At 37.8% G+C, this 21,236-nt stretch overlaps 1 protein-coding gene across 3 annotated transcripts in view; it reads left to right on the top strand.

Annotated features, from left to right (window-relative positions):
- PLCL1 (phospholipase C like 1 (inactive)) overlaps nt 1-20,261 on the top strand; it is a 340,709-nt gene extending 320,448 nt beyond the window's left edge. For 2 of the 3 annotated variants that reach the window (XM_050969473.1, XM_050969472.1), the window contains exon 6: nt 18,486-20,261. In XM_050969473.1, coding sequence (XP_050825430.1) covers nt 18,486-18,668 — 183 coding nt within the window. In that variant the 3' untranslated portion in view covers nt 18,669-20,261. The remainder of the gene's footprint in view (nt 1-18,485) is intronic. The other variant, XR_007776506.1, reaches the window with a different exon arrangement.
- The last annotated feature ends 975 nt before the right edge of the window (nt 20,262-21,236 follow it).

Below are 21,236 nucleotides of genomic sequence, written 5' to 3'. Positions count from 1 at the left end.
GCCTAAAAAGTACTAAGAGTTTATCTGAAAAGTCAGCACAAATATTCTGAGTACTAGAGGAAGCAGAGCTATTGAATAAAAAGGTGCATTTTTGTCAGAGTAGAACTGCACTTGAAAATTGATAGGGATAGGAAGAGAAAATGAGAGAATTGAATAATTTATAGATGGTTCCCTGATAGAAGAGAATTTCCTGAGTATAAAAACTAGGTCATTATCATTTTTCTATCTTTATTATGGAAGAGGTTGTGAATATACTAACTGTGTGTGTCAGAAGAACGTCAGCAGCTTCTGTCACAGCTCTCTCTCTCTCTTAAAATAGTGACATTTCATCTGGGACATTGACATCAGAGACTCTTGTGCACCTGCAGTGTGTTAATTAAAGGAAGCTTGGACGTGTAGGAATCGGGAATTTTATTTGTGCCAATTTGGCAGCTACTTTTGCATCCAGATGAGTTTAAAGGGTTGTATGGACGGTTTAAGATTCAGCAAAATTTTGCTTTTATCTGTCAATAGATGTATTAATATATAGAAAAGGGAAAAGAGCAACCTCCTGTATGGATTCTTCAAGATTTCACCACAAACCTAACTGAGCTAAAATCCTGGCCCAAATGCATAGCCTAAACAACCAGGGTATGTTTTTGAGAGGAAGGAATCATCTGCTTTGACTTCCCTCCAAGCCTGTGGATTGGCAGAAGCATTGTACCACAGCCCCTACTCCAGCCTGAGATCTGGAAGATCCTTGATGCTGTTTGCACTTTCCCTGCCATGTGGGTGAGAATGGCTGATAGATATGCATAGCAGTGTGTCCACTAGCCCCAAAAGGCTGCTGTCCAAAACACAGGGAGACCCCATTAAGCCAGGCTCCATTGGCATGCAGTGTGGGTGTGCTTCTGATACTCACCAGACCTCCACCAGCCTCTATTGCAAGAGGGCCATTGTGTCCATAAAGAGGGAGCCGGATTTATCCCAAAGTGTGCCATGTAAATGTGGGTTTAGATTGTTGTAATTTGTGTTTTTTCATGTTTAAACTACATAAAAATAGAATGATGGTTCTTGCCCTCCAGCAAGGCAAAGACCCTTTTCATTTCTCTAGGACAGACTTATCATGCAGCATTACCTTTATAGTTTATCTATTCAGGAATTGATTATTGGTTATAAAATTCCTATTGTCCCTTTATACAACAGTTGTTAAATAGCTGAAGAGCTTAACAGTATAGAATTAATATTCTAGGTCCCCCAGTTTTGGATATGACTGAGCGGTGTCTGATGTATGAGATTCAGGTGGGGGCAAAGGTGGCTTCTCTGACTCTGGGGCTAGCCAATTCCAGTTCACCCCCCAGCACAAGATAGGGCCACCTTTGGGGTTCTCTAAGGTATACAGGTACACTATAGTATAGCTATACTGGCAAACCTTCCTGGTGTAGGCACAGTTTATACCAGCAAAAAAACACTTTTATGGGAGTGAGGGAGAGAGATTTTCTTTGTTTTACATTGTCTATGCTAGGGCTTTTGCCAGTATAAAACGTCATATAATATCACACCCCAAATGACATTACCATACAAGCATATGTTTTAAATTATGCTTGCAGGGGATTGCTGGAGTACAGCAATGCCCTGATCAGACCCTTTCCTCTTGGAAATGACTCATGTGTTCGGTGCAACCCCGGGCTCAGGTATCCAAATAAAGCTCCTTTCACCACACTGTTGAACTGCCCTCTCCTTTTTGGTTCATGCTGCTGAAACATTCAAGAGGTCTTGGTGTACTACAGTACTCCCAGGGACCTCACTGGGGTGTTAGTTACACATCGGTATCCTGTGCATTTATTTAACTTACAAAAACTCTCTCCTGTAAAATCTAATTGGTTCCAGAAACTTCATATTAAGCTGTTACCAGTCTGAAACTGTTGGCTGAGGTCTTCAGTGGTGTCTGAATGGAAGCTCTGCTGCCTATCAGAAAGTTTGTTCTCTTAAAAATTAACTTTATTGCACATTTTCTGCTGATTACAACCACTCTTCCCATTGTCAGCACATAATCATAGGACTGGAAGGGACCTTGAGAGGTCATCTAGTCCCCTGCACTCATGGCAGGACTAAGTATTATCTAGAGCAACCCTGACAGGTGTTTGTCTAACCTGCTCGTAAAAACCTCCTATGATGGAGATTCTGCAACCTACCTGTACAGTTTAATGTACAGTTGAAGAGCTTTTATAAATTATGTAAGGCTAAGTACCCCTTCTTTGTTATGCAAGTACTCTGTCAGTGCCTACAAAATCAAGTGCTCCCTGAGGGTGGAAAACAAGTGTTCACTAATTGGATTCAGTTCCATGAAAAACAACAAATCAGATCAACAAAATGACAGAAACAGAAGTTAGCTCAATGGAAAGCTCACAAGTTTCTCACCTCAGAGATGTAGTGCTGAAAAAACCCTGCTGGTTGCCTAAAATAAATAGTGTTCAATATCTCATTGCATGAGAGTCTCTAGTAACCTCCAACCCTGTTTCCAAAGCATCACTTGCAGCTGCGGTTAAAAATGAATAGGACTAATGTGACTAGTATCTAACCAACCTGGGATTTATAACATGCTCATCATCCATTTATTTAAGTGGTTCCACATTGAAAATGTAGAGGTTAGTGCCTAATATTCATGACAAGCTATCCAGGTAGTTGTCTGTTTAGTTTGTATTTTCTGAAAGTATTACAGTTCTATTTCACTGACAGTAAGAATCCTTTTTTTAATTTTGTACTTATTATTCGTATTCCAGAATCACCTACAGGTCCCAAGGGAGACTAGGTGTTATACAAACACATCGTAATAGACAGTTCCTGTCTTGAAGACAGACAAGAGCAGGGGTATTATCGTCCCCATTTTATCATCTCCAGCTAAGGCACAAAGGGCCAAAACTCACTGACATTAATAGAAACGTAAGTGACTTGGCCAAGGTCACACAGGAAGTCTGTGGTAGAGCTGGGAATTAAATCCAGATCTCCTGAGTCCCAGCCCGCTGCTTTAACCAAAGACACCTCTCTCTCTCTCTCTGTCTGTTTCTGGAAATCAGTGCATGCCAAATCACTATCAGTAAGGAGTTGAACAGAGACATTTCCAGCAGAATTTGAGGGTGTTTTTTCACATTTCAACATGAACATGGATTAATGAATCCTGAACTTTTCTCTCAAAAAGGGGCTGATTTCGAGAAAAACTGAATTTTTGACAGTTTTCTATTGAAGGGTGGGGGGAAAATCTGTTTCACTGAATTTCGTCAGAGTGAAAAACTGAAGGGCAGGACAATACACAAAATGGCAAAAGTTGCAAAAAATTATCTCCGTTTTGTAGAGAGGTGGGTGGTATAACTGCTATGAAAGAACAGACAAACTTCTAGGCTAGAGAGGAGATGTCAAGAAATAGAGAAAAGGCCTAGTGCCTCACAATGCACACTCTTTTCATAGCTTATTTCTATACTACTCTGAGCATAAGTATTAGGATACCTGATTTTGCATCCAAGAGCCAGTGATTTGCTTGGACCTTGGCCATTTCACTTTACCGCTCCTGTCTGTAAAGTGGGGTAACAGTGCTCACCAACATTTGTAAAGTGCTTTGAGATCTGTGGATGAAAAAGTAATGTTTAACTGATTGGTAATATTTATGTATTTAAATAGTAATGAGTGACCAACTATTGTGCCTCTATACTAAAAGCTTGCTCATGCCATATGTGACTGGCGGCATCATGGATTCCCCAGGTAAGATTTAGGAAGAGAACTAGTTTGCTGTGTGAAAGAGAGATCCACATATGGCTTTAAAAAAGCTCTGAAAGTTCTGTAACAAGCAGGGTTTTATTTTACATTTGCTGTCCCTGAGCCACCCATTACACTGGCAGCTGCTTAAGCCCTAAAGATGGGAGGTGTTCAGGAAATTTTGTACAGGAGTTGTCAGAGTAGCTAACTGGATCAAAAGATTTCAGTTCTCTGTTTGAAGTGTGCTTTACAGTAAAAACAATTAAGCAGTGGCAGGAAACTCCACTTGTATCCTTGACAACTACTGTTTTCCTTAAACTAGGTCAAGTGAAATAAGGTACATGAAGGTGAATATACATGAGCCCCGGGCTCTATCTTTTCCTAATGGGTCATTTTTCAGGACGAGTATTTTGACAGAAAAGAAGTCTATACAAATATACACTATCTATTGACCTGGGAGCATCCATTTATTTTTAAACCACCAAAAAAAAAAGTGATATTGCTTACGTCAGATATGCTGTGTGTGGAAGAGTCAAGTGAGAACAGAACTAAAAGGCACAAGCAATGAGAATCATAGAAATGGATGAAACAAGGCTGTACAGTAGTCTGTTCTCTTCTTGAATTTTCAATTATATATACCCAAAGTGGGTAGAAGTCCCACTTTGACAGGCAGAACTGATGTGATTCACTTCAAATTAACAGAACAGAGGAAAACTGTGTTTAACTGCCCTGAATGTTCTCACTTTACATTGTCTTATGTACTATATTTTGAACATGTGATATGGTGTTGTGCATACTGTATTGTACTAGCAAATGAGAAAGACACAAACTCCTTACAGAATCAGAAAAATACATGCACTTGCACAGACAGTTGCAGTCTCCTTTTTGAGGACTTTGAAGTATTTATAGTCAGAGATCCAATTCATACCTTAGTTAAAGTGGTACAAATCCAGAAGGACGACACTAACCTCAAAAAGAAGTAGATAACGAAGTCTTCCTATTTTCTTTCTTGTTACAGCAATGTCTAAATGGGGAAGGGGGGGGAGAGGGGGCAGGGGAAGATCCTTTTAAATCTGCCATTTGTTTGTCTAAAGAAAAGTGTTTCACATGCATGACATTGTATACTTTTAGTCCATACTAGGTCACATAATTCTGTTCCTTATTAAAGACATAGATCAAAATTCAGACCTGGTACAACACCATTGAGCTCAGGAGTTCACTTATGTCAGCCCTGGATTTAGACTTTTAACGAGAGGTGGAAAGAGCATAAGCTCTCCCATGCCCATAAATACTGTTAAGGGTTATTACCAAGGCCCTGTGTATTCTGAAGGAAGATTGAACTGAATTCTGCTGCAAAGCCCCCATTTTTTCATGGCACTCTGTTGTGACAGATTGGAAATTTGACTGAGTTTATATTAAGGTTTTATTGAAATCAATAGGAAATGAGTAATGCAGTCAATAAAGGAACTCCTTGAGTCGCATTTATTTTTGTTTTATATTCAGTTAGTTACTCTGTCCCATATTTTCAGTTTTCATTGTGAATTCTCATCTTCTGTCATGCCTACTTCTGACCCCCCTCATTTTTCTTCTTACCTCGCTGTTTCCTTTCAGTTTCTCCCTCCCTAATGGTCAACAAGCCTCTTCTATGAATAATCTGACCTCTGGGGAAGGAAAGTGATCAGAGAAAAGTGCTCAATTCTGTTCCCATTGAGGTCATTGGCAAAACTCTCATTGAAGTCGGTGAGAACAGGATTTGACCTGAGGGAAGGAAATGATGCAAAGGCATTTATTCAAACGTCTTTTAAAAACAGTTGCCCTTCCAGCAGTTTGACGGCTTTACTTTCTTTTCCCCTTCTCCTTCATGTAAATTTTGGAGATTTCTGTTTCAGCTGAAGGGAATACGAAGCTGAGGTCACACTTTTCTTGCTAGAAACAGTTTGAAAATTGAGCAGGGGAGCAGTTAAATCAGAGGGATTATAGTGCCAAAGTAGGGAGATTTGAAAACTCTTTGCAATGTAAATAGTAGTTCTGCAAACTTTTTCACTCTAATTAGTTGGTGATGGCTGTCAGCCAGTCAGAGTACAAGGATTTGCAGACTGTATGGTTATTCAGCAATAACTCTGCAGTAATTATACAAACCAGACACCCGGACCTAGTCAGAGTATAGGGAACTGTACCTATGAACAAGCACTGTATGAGTATGCTCCATTACTCTGGCTGAAATAATAAAGTTTTTCACTTAATACTAAAATGTAAGCACAGCTACACATATATTTTAACCATTGCTCTAAGTAGGAATTAAGTCTTTATTTGCACGACTGTGACTTTGCATAGTCTATTCCATACAGCTAACATTCAGTAAGAACATTCGTAATTTTGTGCAATTAAAGTTAGACTGATCCACTTACCGGTTATAAACTCCACTATGTGTTTTCCCTGCCGAGTGTTCCCATCCCATATTAGGGATGTATCCAGGTATATTACGGAGACTAAACAAGCATCTGTTGCAGTGTGGCAAAATTCCAGTTGACCTCAACTGGTGTAGAATCAGGTCGTAGATCTGAATAATACATCATCATTAAGAATCTGATCCTGTTGCCATTAAATCAATAGGAATTTAGTCATTGACTTTAGTGGGAGCAAGATACTGCCCAAATAACACACACATGTGAGTTAGAGTCCTGAGCTGATTAAGTTAACAATGTGGTGTGCAGTCTGACTTGTTATAAACAAAGAGCCAAAGAGTTCAGTCTAGGGACCTTTAAAGACTCCTAAGTCACCTATTTTTTTCAGGATTTTTTTTTAGCTACAATACTATCAAATGTATATTTGTTTTCTCCTGCATCAGGGCTTTTGTTCAAAGAGGCAGAGTGCAAGTATATTGAAAATTACACCCTTTCTGCCTGATTTTCCTCTCACTATGGTTTTACCTTGTTATTACCCCATTAACTTGAATGAAGTTATTCCTGATTTGCACTGGGATAGGTGAGAGAATCAGTCCTCATGACTTCATATGGGCTGAACACACCTCCAGCCACGTAGTTTTAAGTTATACTGCACAGCAGTGTATTAATAATGAACAGTCCCTCAGTTTCTGCAGTGATCTGAGGTTTCTTTGGTATCAGTTGGGGCACTGCTGGTCTCCAGCCACACCTTCTCTATTTCAAACTTTTCACCACAGGACAGCCAGACTTCCAGCTTGGAAGGGCTAACAGAGAGAGCCCAAAAATACCTTTGTGTTTGCAAACTGCCCACTACTGTAGACCTAATGCCTATCTCTCTCTCTCTCTCTCTCTCTCAAACACCTCCCCCCACCTCCCACAGCATATTGAAAACATTAAATTAATGCTGTTGTTTCAGAAAGTTCCTGCTCTAGCACTTACAGATGGTAGATGTTCAATTTCATTGCTCTTGACAGTCTGATATGAGGTAATTTAATTTAAACACCCAGATGAAAGAGACATGAGATTTTTTTTTTATAAAAAAGCCAACGCTGCTTGTACCAAAAAAAAAGCTGTGCAAGAGAGCACGAGGTTAGGAGCCGTGTAGTGCCATTGATGTATAAAAACTCCCCACCGATTTCTGTAGCTCTCTACTTTAAAATCAATGGTGTGCTACTGCAGCATGAGATTTGTCATTTATTTTTACCTTTTAGTCATTCAGGAAAACACTTTGCATTAATGAAAGAGGTTTAAATCAGACATCTAAGGTTCTGTGCTTTGTTTTCTCCTGGGAAATGACAATCAGTTTGGTTTCTCTTTCTCAACTCCTCCTCTGTCCAACTGTGCTTGAACATGAACACTCTTAGTGTTAGGGGAGGCAAATAATGAACTATGGAACCAAGTGTCTGTATTTAAAAACAGTAACAACAAAGCAATTAACAAAAAACTACAACAGAAAACCAGCATGAACACAAATGTTTATGCAGCCACCATCTCTTTTTGGCTGGGGGATGAAAGGAGTCCCCCAAGACTGTTGTTCTCAGGTACCTTAAGACGCCACTCTCAGGTGGCGTGCCTGCAAACAAATGAGAAAAGGTGAAAAAGGAAAACAAAAAACCCCTACGGCTGTTGATTAACACAGTTATCTTACGTGATTAACTCAAAAAAATTAATCTCGATTAAAAAAATTAATCCCAGTTAATCTCAGTTTCAATCATACCATTAAACAATAGAATACCAATTGAAATTTATTAAATATTTTTGATGTTTTTCTACATTTTCAGATATATTGATTTTTTACAACTCAGAATGCAAAGTGTACACTGCTCACTTGATATTATTTTATTAAAAATATTTGCACTGTAAAAATGATAAAAGAAATAGTATTTTTCAATTCACCTCGCACAAATTCTGTAGTGCAATCTCTCTATCGTGAAAGTGCAGTTTACAAATATAGATTTTTTTTGTTACATAGCTGCACTCAAAAACAAAATAATGTAAAACTTTAGAACCTACAGGACCACACATTCCTACTTCTTGTTCAGCCAATCACTAAGAAGAACAAGTTTGTTTACATTTATGGGAAATAAAGCTTCCTGCTTCTTGTTTACAATGTCACCAGAAAGTGAGAACAGGCATTCACATAGAACATTTGGAGCCGGCATTGCAAGGTATTTACGTGCCAGATATGCTAAACATTCATATGTCCCGTCATGCTTTGGCCACCATTCCAGAGGACTTGCTTCCATGTTGATGACACTCATTTAAAAAAAAAATGTGTTTATTACATTTGTGACTGAACTCCCTGAGGGAGAATTGCATGTCTCCTGCTCTGTTTTACCCGCATTCTGCCTTATCTTTCATGTTATAGCAGTCTTGAATGATGACTTAGCACGTGTTGTTTGTTTTAAGAACACTTTCTTGTGGCAGATTTGACAAAATGCAAAGAAGTATCAATGTGAGATTTCTAAAATAGCTGCAGCACTTGACCCAAGGTTCAACAACCTGAAGTGCCTTCCAAAGTCTGAGAGGGACGAGATGTGCAGCATGCTTGCAGAAGTCTTAAAAGAGCAACACTCTGATGCAGAAACTACAGAACCCAAACCACCAAAAAAGAAAATCAACCTTCTGCTGGTGGCATTTAACTCATGATGATGAAAATGAACATGCCTCGGTCCACACTGCTTTGGATTGTTATCAAGCAGAACCCATCATCACCATGGACAGCATGTCCTCTGGAATGGCAGTTGAAGCATCAAGGGACATACAAATCTTTAATGCATTTGGCATGTGACTATCTTATGATGCTGGCTACAAAAGTGCCGTGCGAACACCTGTTCTCACTTTCAGGTGACATTGTGAACAAGAAGCAGGCAGCATTATCTCCTGCAAATGTAAACAAACTTGTTTGTCTCAGTGATTGGCTGAACAGGAAATAGGATTGAGTGGACCTGTAGGCTCTAAAGTTTTACATTGTTTTATTTTTGAAAGCAGTTAGTTTTTTGTACATAATTCTACATTTGTAAGTTCAACTTTCATGATAAAGGGATTGCACTACAGTACTTGTCTGAGGTGAATTGAAAAATACTCTTTCTTTTGTTTTTTAAATGCAAATATTTGTAATAAAAATAAATATGAAATGAGCACTGTACACTTTGTATTCTGTGTTGTAAATGAAATCAATATATTTGAAAATGTAGACAACATCCAAAAATATTTAAATAAATGGTATTCTATTATTGTTCAACAGTGTGATTAATATCACGATTAATTTTTTAAATAATTTGATAGCCCTAAAAAAAACCCAACCTTAACTTGGTAGCCTGTTGTAAGGAGGTGAGAAATTAATCTCTCGATGTTATCATTCTAAAAGCCCGCATCTTATCAAATCAGAGATCTCTTGCTAGGCTTCCTTCAGATTCATCCTTGTCGAGGTACCTTCAAGAAATCGGTCAACTAATGAAATCTAGATCAAGAGAGATTTGGGGGATGACGGATTTTATTTATTTCCATTTGTAATTAAAATATATGCAAATGTTCCAGTTTGTGTCTATAATCATCTTGTGTAACTGTGAATTTCTTATTAACTCAGTTTCCAAATATCCCACTTCCCTTCTGTAGTCTACACTTACTCATTAGCAATTTTATACTTTAAAAAAACACCAAACCTACCTTTTCAGCCCCACTTGCTAATACCTACCATGTTTTTAAAAACAAGCTATACTTTTCTGTTCTATTAATGTAAATAGTCTGTACAGGTGTGATATATGAATTCTTCCATGTTACAATCATGCTTTTCATCTGCCATTCTTTTCTCTTATATCTTTTATGAGGACAGAGCTGGAAACTATAGTTTTATTTAAAAAATGCACAGGAATAACATGCTACTTGCTTGCTATACCATTCAGCCCCCTTGTTATAACCTTGTACTCAAAAAACTTTTGTTGTGACCATACTTTTACAAGCTGACAGTAATCAAAACCCTCAGGGAAAACATATATTCCATGTATAGTTTCTCTTTCCTGCTTTTGGTTACAGAGATATAGCACTTAATACAGTGGTAAGTGCTGTTCATTGGTTAGATTTTCTCTATGATAAACTTTACAGGTTCATTCTCTTGTGAGATTATACTACACATCATATGATTTACATAATTATCTCAATTGGTTAAGCCCTTCCATGCATGGGAATACCATTAGCTCACATTACTGTATGAATAGAATATCAGGGTTGGAAGGGACCTCAGGAGGTCATCTAGTCCAACCCCCTTCTCAAAGCAGGACCAATCCCCAGACAGATTTTTGCCCCGATCCCTAAATGGCTCCCTTGAACATTGAGCTCACAATGCTGGGTTTAGCAGGCTAATGCTCAAACCACTGAGCTTTTCCTGTGGGGTGTCACAAACTGGAAAAGGTTGAAAGCCCCTGGCTCAGTGTATTCAGTTATTCCTGCCCTGGATACAATATTCAGCCAAACAGGAAATCATTGTTTGCACAACATTAGACTGGCCATGCTGATAATGCCATTCAATACCAGGAATTAGTGTTCTAATTGCAGCAGCAATACAATACAATAGTGATAGTTCTCCAGCTGCAAATGGTGGAAATCAAATCTGTAACATCAGAATTTGTATTTTGTTGTTGAGAGGGGGAGGAGACATGACCTCCCTTGACAAAATCAGCAAAATACAGACACTAGATGTCATAAACAGATAAGTAAGAGTTAATAGAAGAGAAGTACTTCATATCTCTTTTGCCTGTAAAGGGTTAATAAGATCTGTGAGCCTGGCTGTCACCTGACCAGAGGACCAATCAGGAGACAGGATACTTTCAAATCTTGAGGGAGGGAGTTTTTTGTGTGTGCTGTTCGTTTTTTTTTGTTGTTCACTCTGGGGGCTCAGAGGGATCAGACGTGCAACCAGGTTTCTCTCCAGTCTCTCCGATACAGGCTCTTATAAGTTCAGACTAGTGAGTACTAGGTAGATAAGGCGAGTTAGGCTTATGGTTGTTTTCTTTATTTGCAAATGTGTATTTGGCTGGGAGGAGTTCAAATGTGTATTTGGTTGATGATAATGAGAGTAGTCATAAAAATAAGCTTTGCCTTTTTATTTTTTGCAAGAACCTAGTTACTCTTACATAACATAAAATCAACAGCCAGGGAATGATCCTGCAACCTTTTTTCCTAGGAATAATCCAGGCTCAACCTTTTTCTAGGTATCCCATATTTGTAAGACAAATATGTTCTTTCTGCCTAAAGATGTTTTTGTTGTGTTTTAACAAGAACAGCACAATCTGTGTCACAGAGAATGAAGTAGATGTCTTAACAAAGTGTTAATAATAATATAATATCTGCAGAAACCTAGGAATGCTCCACAGAAGTTCTGAATAAATTGTGCTCTGTTTTAAAACTGGAATTCTTTAAAATCAAATTCATACAAATACCTCCCCACAATTGACTTTGAAAAAAGCAGTTGAATAATATCAGCTTTTGATAGCAATTAATAATAGTGTCCTAATCAGTCTGTTAAAAGGCTTTGCTGTTTAGGAGTACATTTTCAAAACTGTTTGGTGATTTAACTATGCACCTGTCCCATTAATAATTAAACACAGTTAAATCCCCAGCACAACACTTCGAAAATGGAAACCTTGCAGTAAATTCTGTGTCTGCACAGAATCTATAAATATCACAGATGCTTCTATAGGGCTTTTTGCTTTCAGCTCTCACTAACCCTTAATTAGCTGTACCATTATTTTAACTGTTACTCATTTTCTGAGTACATCTGTTAGTATAAATATATCTGACACAATACTTTATTGATGATTTGTCTGTCATTATTGGGTTTTTAACAGTGGACCTTCTTCAGCCAACCAGTCCTGGGTACTGTGATGGTGATTTTACTGTCTGATTAAATAGCAGTATGCAGGCAGTTTCCTCCTTATTGTGCAAAAGTCAAAGATACGGTATTAACAGGCTGTGAGATGGGCTGTAGAGGAAATAACAAATCGCTTATTGTTTGTTTACTCAGGCCCTTAGAAATTGATTATATTAAGCAGCTCTAATAAGTTGTCAAAGAATGTGTTCACCAGTAGATAAGTGAATGTCTGCTTTAACAATAAACAGACCGCAAAATGGCCCTAGCAGCCAACAACTTAGCCTGCTTAGTAACAGTGTCCGTTTTGGAAGGCATAGAGATTGTAAACTCAATATGCAGCTGTTCAAGATTTTCCATTTTAATGGTAATAAACAAATTCATCCTTAAGATCTCTTTGCTTTCAAATCTCAGTGCACTTTTTAACAGGTTTAAGATATGGGCTGCAAAGACCAGGGACGGCTCCAGGCCCCAGCATGCCAAGCGCGTGCTTGGGGTGGCAAGCCGCAGGGGGTGCTCTGTCGGTGCCGCGAGGACTGCAGGCAGGCTGCTGTCCGCGGCTTGCCTGCGAAGGGTCCGCTGGTCCCGCAGCTTTGGTGAACTCTCCACAGGCAAACCGCCGAAGGCAGCCTGCCTGCCGTGCTTGGGGTGGCGAAAACCCTAGAGCCGCCCCGGCAAAGACTGTTTTACAGTCTGCTTATGTTACTGCAGAGAATTACTAGAATATTGACAGTAAAATTCTTTGTTGACAATACTGGGAGGCGGGAGGGGAGACTGCCTGTAATCAGTTTGTGAGAGTCTGAATGATCGGTAATAGTGGCTGCTCAAAGGATGGTAAGGCACCATTAAATAAATGTCAGAGGTTAATTTGTTTAACAGGATCTGAATTGAAGTGTTTATTGGAAATGGGCCCAAACTGAAACCATTTATTTTATCGTCTTCCTCCCAACACACCTTCAAATTCTGGAGTTTTGATATAATGGACCTTGTTCCTGACCCTCACTTGATTTAGTTTGACTTTACAAAAGGCCAAGGCTTTATAAAACTGAAACCCACAATTTTGCCCATCTCTAATTATTACTAGTGTTTTTCTAGTCTGGCTAATACACTACTTAAAGCCTTTTATATAATGACATTGCAACTGAGTAATATTTAAAGCTTTGTAAAATGATCTCTCTTCATTTTAAATAGTATTTGTCCATCAGAGTAAAGGCTCAACCTATTAGTTTGCCATACTGCACTGTTTGTACAGTAGTATTAATTCATGTTAGAATTCCATAGTTAGTTGTAGTTAGGCATATGAAACATTTAATATTCTGTAACTTTTATTCCTAGAAGAAAAATTCAAGTCTTGATTAACCTTCCTACTAAAATGTTTGATTAATCACATTTAGCTTTACTTAGTATCCTACCAAATGTTGAATTTAACCTTTTCCCACTTATTATATTTATTTTCAGAGAGGCTGCTGATATCAATAACAGAAGGGAGACAGATAGATGCCAAAAATGGACAAATACAATTTCCCTTTGTCTGAGAGACAGAATGATTCCTCTCTTTGTGAGAGTAAAGAGGATTGTTCTATGCACCGAGCTTATGACAATGACTTTGATTTATAAAGGTCACTTCAGTTTAATTTATATTTTTAAAATTTACTCCAGATTCTTTCCAGGATTTAGTTTAAGGTGTTGACACAATTTTGCTGACATTTTTCATAAGTGGATTATGGTCACAATCAGTTTTTCAAACCAAACAGATGGCTTCTCAAACAGAGCATGCTCACAGAAATGTTTTGATGGTATCTTTAGAATTATGACAGCACTGTCACAAGGGATAAGTTTGTCATTAATTTTCTTGTGACAGATGATTCAAAATCATTTTTGCTTCCTCAGCTTGCTCAAATGAACCAGTTGTTTAAAAAAAAAGTCCAAGGAAACTCAGACATAAATCAGTCAGTGCACACATGAATGCAATATTTTGGTAGGTACATTTCTATTTCTAGAAGGAAAGTAAAATTAGATTCTCCCCAGAATCTCAACAACATTTTATGGAAATATATTTTAGGTCTTGGATCCAAAATAAATTTTGAAGCATCGCCCAGATAAACTTATAAACCATAATAAATTGTAATGGCCTGGGATTATTTAAATATTCAATAGACGAATGAACTATCACCTTTAGCATTAAAACATCAAATGTGAAATAGCTGGACTTCCTGGGGCCACAGATACAAATCTTGACAGGGTTCACTCAGCCTGCCATCCTTCCAAGACAGATAAATTAAATACCGAGTAGGATACCGTGAGTGGATTTTTCAGAGGAGACTCGAACGAAGGCCTGATTTACAGTGAGACATGAGAAGGATTTCCATGCCCACCTTTTGCCCTGGAAAGAAAAGGAAGTCAAGTTCATGGGAAAGATGCCAGCTTAGGCCTCAGGGACATAACATGGGAAGGGGGCAGGAGACTGATACAGCCAGGGACACTGTTTAAAAGTGGGTTGGGCTGTTCAGGTCAAAGCCACCTTGTTGGGCTGATAACTCCAGTCAGGCTGAAAATTCCCTTTATCTTTAAATGGATGATGGAGCTTCCCACAATAGCCAGGAAAGTGAAGGATGATGGTCCACCTCTGGTCCCAAGCTTACGAGTCTTTCATGGAAATAGGTCCTGAAACTCCCATTGCCTTCGGTGGGCGAAAACTTACTGCATGGAAATTATTTAATTTAACAAAACTCTTCCTAGAGTTAAACAGTTAGCAGCTTGGGGTCCCCTCCTTTTCTCAAAAAGAAGTCTCAGAGCATATGTTGTGTAAAAATGTAGCCTAAAGGTGATAAAAATCAAATCACTACATTAATTTTGGACTAAAGTTTTACAGCTTTTTGTATATACACATGCACACACAATTATATTAGATACAAATCAAATCATAACCTTCAAGGCACTGCCTGGCTCTGTTTAAAATTGAGGTCTTCCTTATTGGCAAATTGTAATAGTCAAATACAAACATTGTAAAAAATGGTAACGGTGCAACACTAATACATATTTTAAACTGTTACATCAGGAATTGTAGTCTTAGTACATAGCAGTAACATCAGGCAGACCGACACCATTAGGGCTGAATCTGTAACAACAGATTACTGATAATGCCAAGTATCAGCATTAGATGGGGCTGTATTGTAGGGGCATAGAAGATTGTAGAGCCTAGATGTTTCATCCCATTCAAAACAAACGATTTCAAATTACATTCATGACATCAACCTTGGTATAATTATTAATGTAATGATTTCTTGGTACCAGTGGCATATCTCAGATGATGCCACTAGTCCATCTCTCTAGGTACTTATCAGGAAAGGGTCTAGTCACTGTGGTAACTTAGTGCTCTGTAAATAACAATGACTTTAGCCCCACAGGTGGGGTAATGAGGCACAAACACATGAAGTGACTTACCCCCAACTCATGCAGAATGTCGGGGGCAGTGTCGTGTACTTAACCCTGACCTCTTGAATCCCAATTCTAGTGCATTTAACCACAAGATCAACCTTCATCTTAAAAGCATAATCACACTTCTCTGAAATGTATGTGGTGCAGATTTTATTTACTGATTTCTTTAAACCTTTGCTGCTAACCAAATTCCAGTCTTCTCAGTATATCTATCTGCATATTCCCATAACCAAATTCCAGTCTTCTCAGTATATCTATCTGCATATTCCCATAACAATCTCTCTTTATAGTTCAGTGCTTCATAAGGAATAGCACACAGCGACTCTTATTAAATCTGATTCTTAGCATCTATTTAGTAACTTACATTGTACAGCAGGACAAGTCCACGTCATCAGGAAATGAAGCAATCAGGCTCTCGTTCACTGGCCTAAGATGACATCTCCAACTGCCATTGTTTCCCAAACATTGTTTACCAGTGCTGAACCCTGCCAGCTACCATTGTTTCTTGCTTTTGTTTACTAGGGTCAAAACAATACAGTGTGCAAAGTAATGTGGGCTAAATCCTGCCTGTTTCAGTGTCGGAGAATGGGAGAAGCAGAGCAATGTTAGCTGTGTAGTGCTTCCTATTATTATTATGTATCATTCTCATGACAGCCTTTTGTTTACCCATATCTATCTGGTGCCTTTAGAATACCACAAGGGGCTCTGGGATCTTCACTCTTTGAAGATATGCAGGGCCCTTACCCTGGGTTCCAGCCCATTACATATGATTTGTCCTGGCATAACTTCTGTTTAATCGTTTTAGAAAATTGTAACTAGTAAAATGGATTTACAAGAAAAACAAGTGGAAATCTTTTAATTTTGGATGCAAATATAAACAGCTGCATGCAATGATGTACCTAAAGCTGTACTTGGTTTACTATTGGCATTAAGATCAACTCAAGCTCTTGACAACCCTTCATTTTAATATCCAGCAGAATCTCCTGCTTTTATTTATTTTGTAACACCAATCTCTCATGCTTGTCACTTCATACAATTTAAAATATCAATATTCATTTCAGAACTTTTAAACATTAGCATATCAATGGAACTTCCATAGAACACTCCCATGCCCTTTTGGACAAAACTCTTGGAAGGAAGTAAGGATATTATAAGTGTTTGTGTGCCCTACCCTGTGTAACTCTGACTGTGTTAAGTGCTCTTTTTTGATATCATAATTCTCCTTGTTCTCAAATTAAAAACAGTTGTCTAGTTGTAATGATGTATTTATAAATTCTCAGAGGGGGATAAATATTTTCCAAATTTTATGGGTATCCACATTCTGCATTTGTAGCAAGCAAACAATGACTAAAAAAATATAGACACACAGGTGTTCTTGCTGGTAGATGACTTTTTATTTTTAATATTCACAGGAAGACAATTGTAAGTCTGCTACGCAGTCAAAAGGTGTCAGTCTGGTAGCATGATTGTTGTTTTTAATAATGTCATTTTTTATTTAAAATCACAGTTGACATGGTCAGATGATCTTGTATCGACCAAAGAGTAAACTCATTTTATATTTTAGTAACTTCTCTAACTCTCATTTCTCAGTAGCCGCTCTATGTTGTAGTGTAGGTAACATAAGTACATTTATTTTTATTTGAAATCTTCAAAAATGTTAATTCTTCGTTGTGTCTGTGACAAAGAATGAGACGCACAATTTATTATATTTGAAGATCAGCATTTTCTCTGATGTTTAAAAACTGGATTGAGATAACTTAGGGGACTTTACCTTTGAAGTATTTTGACATGGTGTAAAAGATGCATCAAATCCTAGGTTCATGTTAGTCTGCTGGAAGGTCACAGATGAAATGGGTTGAATGGATTCTCAGCATGGTGCATAGAAATGTTTGCACATCTCATAAACACACCTCTGTCAACGATAGGCTTAGGGCTGGATAACCAGCCATGACTAAGGAATGTTAACAGGGCTATGTGAGAAGGCTTTCATTAGTACTAAAATTTCCCCCAATTTCGCCCACCTATACTATTTGGGATGATTAAATACTTTCATTTAATACTTATTGTTTCAAAGAGTGGCAGTAGCAGTGTGGGGGTGGTTTTGTAGAGTCACTATTCCAGCACATAGATTTGGTGACGTATCTGAAGAGAACAATCTTCTATTGATTCTGTTAGGATTGTCACTGGCCTGGGTATAAACAGGCAGGCCCACTATAATGTATTGACTTCTCATCTATTTGAGAGAACTCCTAGCCCGTTGTTATTAAATCAAGTTTATTTTTTCCTTAATATGGAGAAAGGTCTTTCCACTGATGCTGCTGCCTTGAGATCAGTTTAACAAACTAGTGCTGTGGTTTGATGGGGCCCTTGGGTTCTGCACTCCCAAAGGCTTCGCCTTAATACACTGCCACTTCAGCCAGTTTGGAACATAGTCCACAGAAAAATGAACTAGCTAGAAAAAAGCATAATTGACTATAAAATCCCTCTGCTGACAATAAATATTTTTCATTGTTGTATGTGGTGTTGTAGCCATGTTAGACCTATGATATTAGAGAGACAAGGTCACTGAGGTAATATCTTTTATGGGACCATCCTGTTGCCAGACCTGAAGAAAGAGCTCTGTGTAAGCTCAAAAGCTTGTCTCTTTCACTGACAGACTGTAGATAATACCTCCCCCCCTTGTCTCTTAAATTAATCGTTTATAAGACATTGAATCTGCAGGCCCAGCCCACCAAACTCACTGCTATGACTGCTTTTGCTGCCTTTTATGTTGGCTACAGGTACGATGCATTTAAAAAGCTGCCAGATGATTTCACTCTCTTCTATCTATGCTGAAATTAATGGTAGGCTCCACTGTGGAATTGAAACAGAGCTGGATGAATTTGAACCATGTTCTATCATAAAAAATAATTTTAACGAGGACATGAGAACAGCAGCTCCACTTTAAGTTCTTAACGATCTATATTATTCATGCCTTTTTTAATCTGTGTATTTCTATATACTCTTAGGGGCAAGGAGATCTGTTGAAGAATGCCAAGAATGAAGCCATAGAGAATATGAAGCAGATCCAGCTGGCCTGCTTGTCATGTGGACTGAGCAAAACTGGAAGTGGAAACATGGATGCAAAATCAAAACGATGTCTCGAGGCAATAGAGGAGAAGGATACTGGGGATGAGAACGGCAGGCTGTGAGAGAAGGCAGAGCTGTCATATTTGTCATATATTTCAATAACTTTAAACTATTTTTTTAAAGCATTTAAAATTTCACACAGGAATGCCTTCTTGCAGGGTGTTGGAAGTATTAAATTCCTCACAATGTCAGTATTTTAATGCAGTTAATTTATCTAGGTTAAACTCTTTGGTAGTGAAATTTCTAATAAATCCAAGGAGTGGGTGGGGAGTGTGAGTGAGAGAGAGAATGTGTGTGTGGAATCCTAGAAAAGCCCGTCTAAGAGTTGCTTTATCCATTTACTAATTTATTCTTTTGTCATCTTTGAACAGACATGTTAATTCTGAAGATCAAAACAAATAGAATGCTTATTGTATCAATTTTGTGCTTCATTTGACTTTCCAGCCTTTGTCATTTAATTTACAACTTTTAATATATTCTGTTTAAATTAAACAAAACAGATTTCACTAACAAATAACCATTTGTTGTAAGGGTGAAATTAATGGATTGCTACAAATCCTCAACATCATTTTTAATGATCAATTAAAAATAAGTAAATGAATTATTAAACAGAATTTCTAGATAGTTCCTGATTAGATTTCAAATGGACATTTCATAGAATTTTAGCTAGTCTTTGAAATACATGTATCTGAAATACATTCAGATAATACATAGTAATGTAAGAAATGGCAAGCTTCTTTCATTCAAGAAGGTCAATGCAACATTTTAGCTCTGCAGAACAGCTGCAATCTTTGCAGAAATGCACTTGTGTAATAATAAACACAGCTTCTGCCCTCTAGTTATGAAGTGAGAATTGTGAGCATTCATCAATGATAAAATTACATGACAGTGATCTTCAGTAATTCTGAAATATTCATGAATGCCAGTATTTGAAGGAAGGTTATGGATTCACAAACTGTGAGCTTTACATGAAATTTAGAGAATGGGTTAATTTCTTCTTGCCTTACTCATACCAGTGATCCTACTTAAGTCCAGTGAGTAAGGTAAGCAGAATTTGGCCACAGTGTGTCAGTTTTAAGAAGTATTCTGTGCTAGAGATTTGAAGTAAGACTGCAGAATTGCTGAAGATGTAGCATAGAGAAATGTCTTGAAAAAACAGGATACCAACATTCTTGTGCAGCAATTATAAATGTCATGACACAACAAATCCTTATGGTAGTTTTGAGAATTAACTCCATTATGCTACTGTACTGTCATTTAATGTACTCAGAAAGATGCAGGACAACAAATGAATCCTTATCCTGTCATCCTTAATAGGGTCTCGCTCATGTATTCTCATGGTGTTCGTTTCAGTCTTTTCAGTATTGTGCTTAAGTGTAATATTTGTGTTACCTCTAACAGAACTCAGTGTTCTATGGTTATGAAAGACGATATTTATTTAAAGCATTGCTTTTATTTTGAAAAGCTACTTTTTAAAATTAATTTGATTAACAAATGTGCTAATTTTCTGAACTTAACAAAAGGTAAATTGTTGAAAGTTTAGCCGTCTGAAAATCTTATATAGCTACTGTGTTAAGTTATTTTTGACTTCTTAATAACACTATTATGTTCATGTTGCACATTACTGAGAGAGTAAAGCTATGAAACAACTGTAACCCATGTTTTTTAAGTGATTTTACACAGAAGGCAAACACTGAAAACTGATTGAGAGCATGTGTTAAAATTTGGGTGAGTTGTACATAAGGTTCTGTCCTGTCTTGAAGCCCTTTATTTAAAGGATTATAACTCAGTTGCCTGAAACTTGATTATATACAGTAAGAACCAGGTATCCTTTTTCCCCCCCCAACACACACTATGTTAATGAGTCATTTAGGTCTTTATAATACAAATATATACACACAAATTAGTTTCCTTGTGTGACTTCAGGTGGGGGTTTCTTTTGAGTGCCAGTCAAGGAATAAATAAGCCCAAATTAATGTTATAAGCATGCATGGACAAATTCTTCCTTCAGATTCTGTTCTGTCAGTTTCAACAGGAATTATGTATATGGCAAACAAAGCTTGGCGCTCAGAGGTCAGTGTCAAATGGAACAAAAATTGTTAAGGTGACTTTATGCCAGTTATGAACACAACTTCTAGGAATGATCTATGTAATGGGAAGGGTTTCTTTGGAAGAGAACTCTGTTCCTTGTGCTATTTTCTTTTAAAATGGAAACAGCCTTAATTTTTTTCACTTTGATAGTCAATTCAATACTCCTTCAAGAAGTGACGTTTTTCTTTGCTCTCTGGTTGTATAAATTGCCTGGGTGGTAAAATATAGACAAGAGCTTGATTTACAAGTTGAAATTGGCAAAAGCAGGTACTATACAACAATGCTGATCTCCCTCTATACAGATGGAGCGGGGACAGAAGATTGTTGGAAAGGCTTCTAATCACATGTACATCCATCTTTCATAACAGTTTTAGTGTGCATAAATTGTATTGGAAATTAAAGGACAAATTGTAAGCCCAGCTCAAGTAGCCAGGCTGGGTGCTGGGCTGAGGGTGCTGGGAAAGGGAAATCCTTCCACCTCTTTAGGATGTAGAACAGTTGGGGAGCTGCCTCACATGGCTGGAGTAGCCTCCATGCTC

This window comes from Gopherus flavomarginatus, chromosome 10 (genome assembly GCF_025201925.1).
Source record: "Gopherus flavomarginatus isolate rGopFla2 chromosome 10, rGopFla2.mat.asm, whole genome shotgun sequence".
Classification (NCBI taxonomy): domain Eukaryota; kingdom Metazoa; phylum Chordata; order Testudines; family Testudinidae; genus Gopherus; species Gopherus flavomarginatus.
The sequence above is the reverse complement of the archived record's forward strand: the minus strand, read 5'-3'. Positions and strand labels throughout refer to the sequence as shown.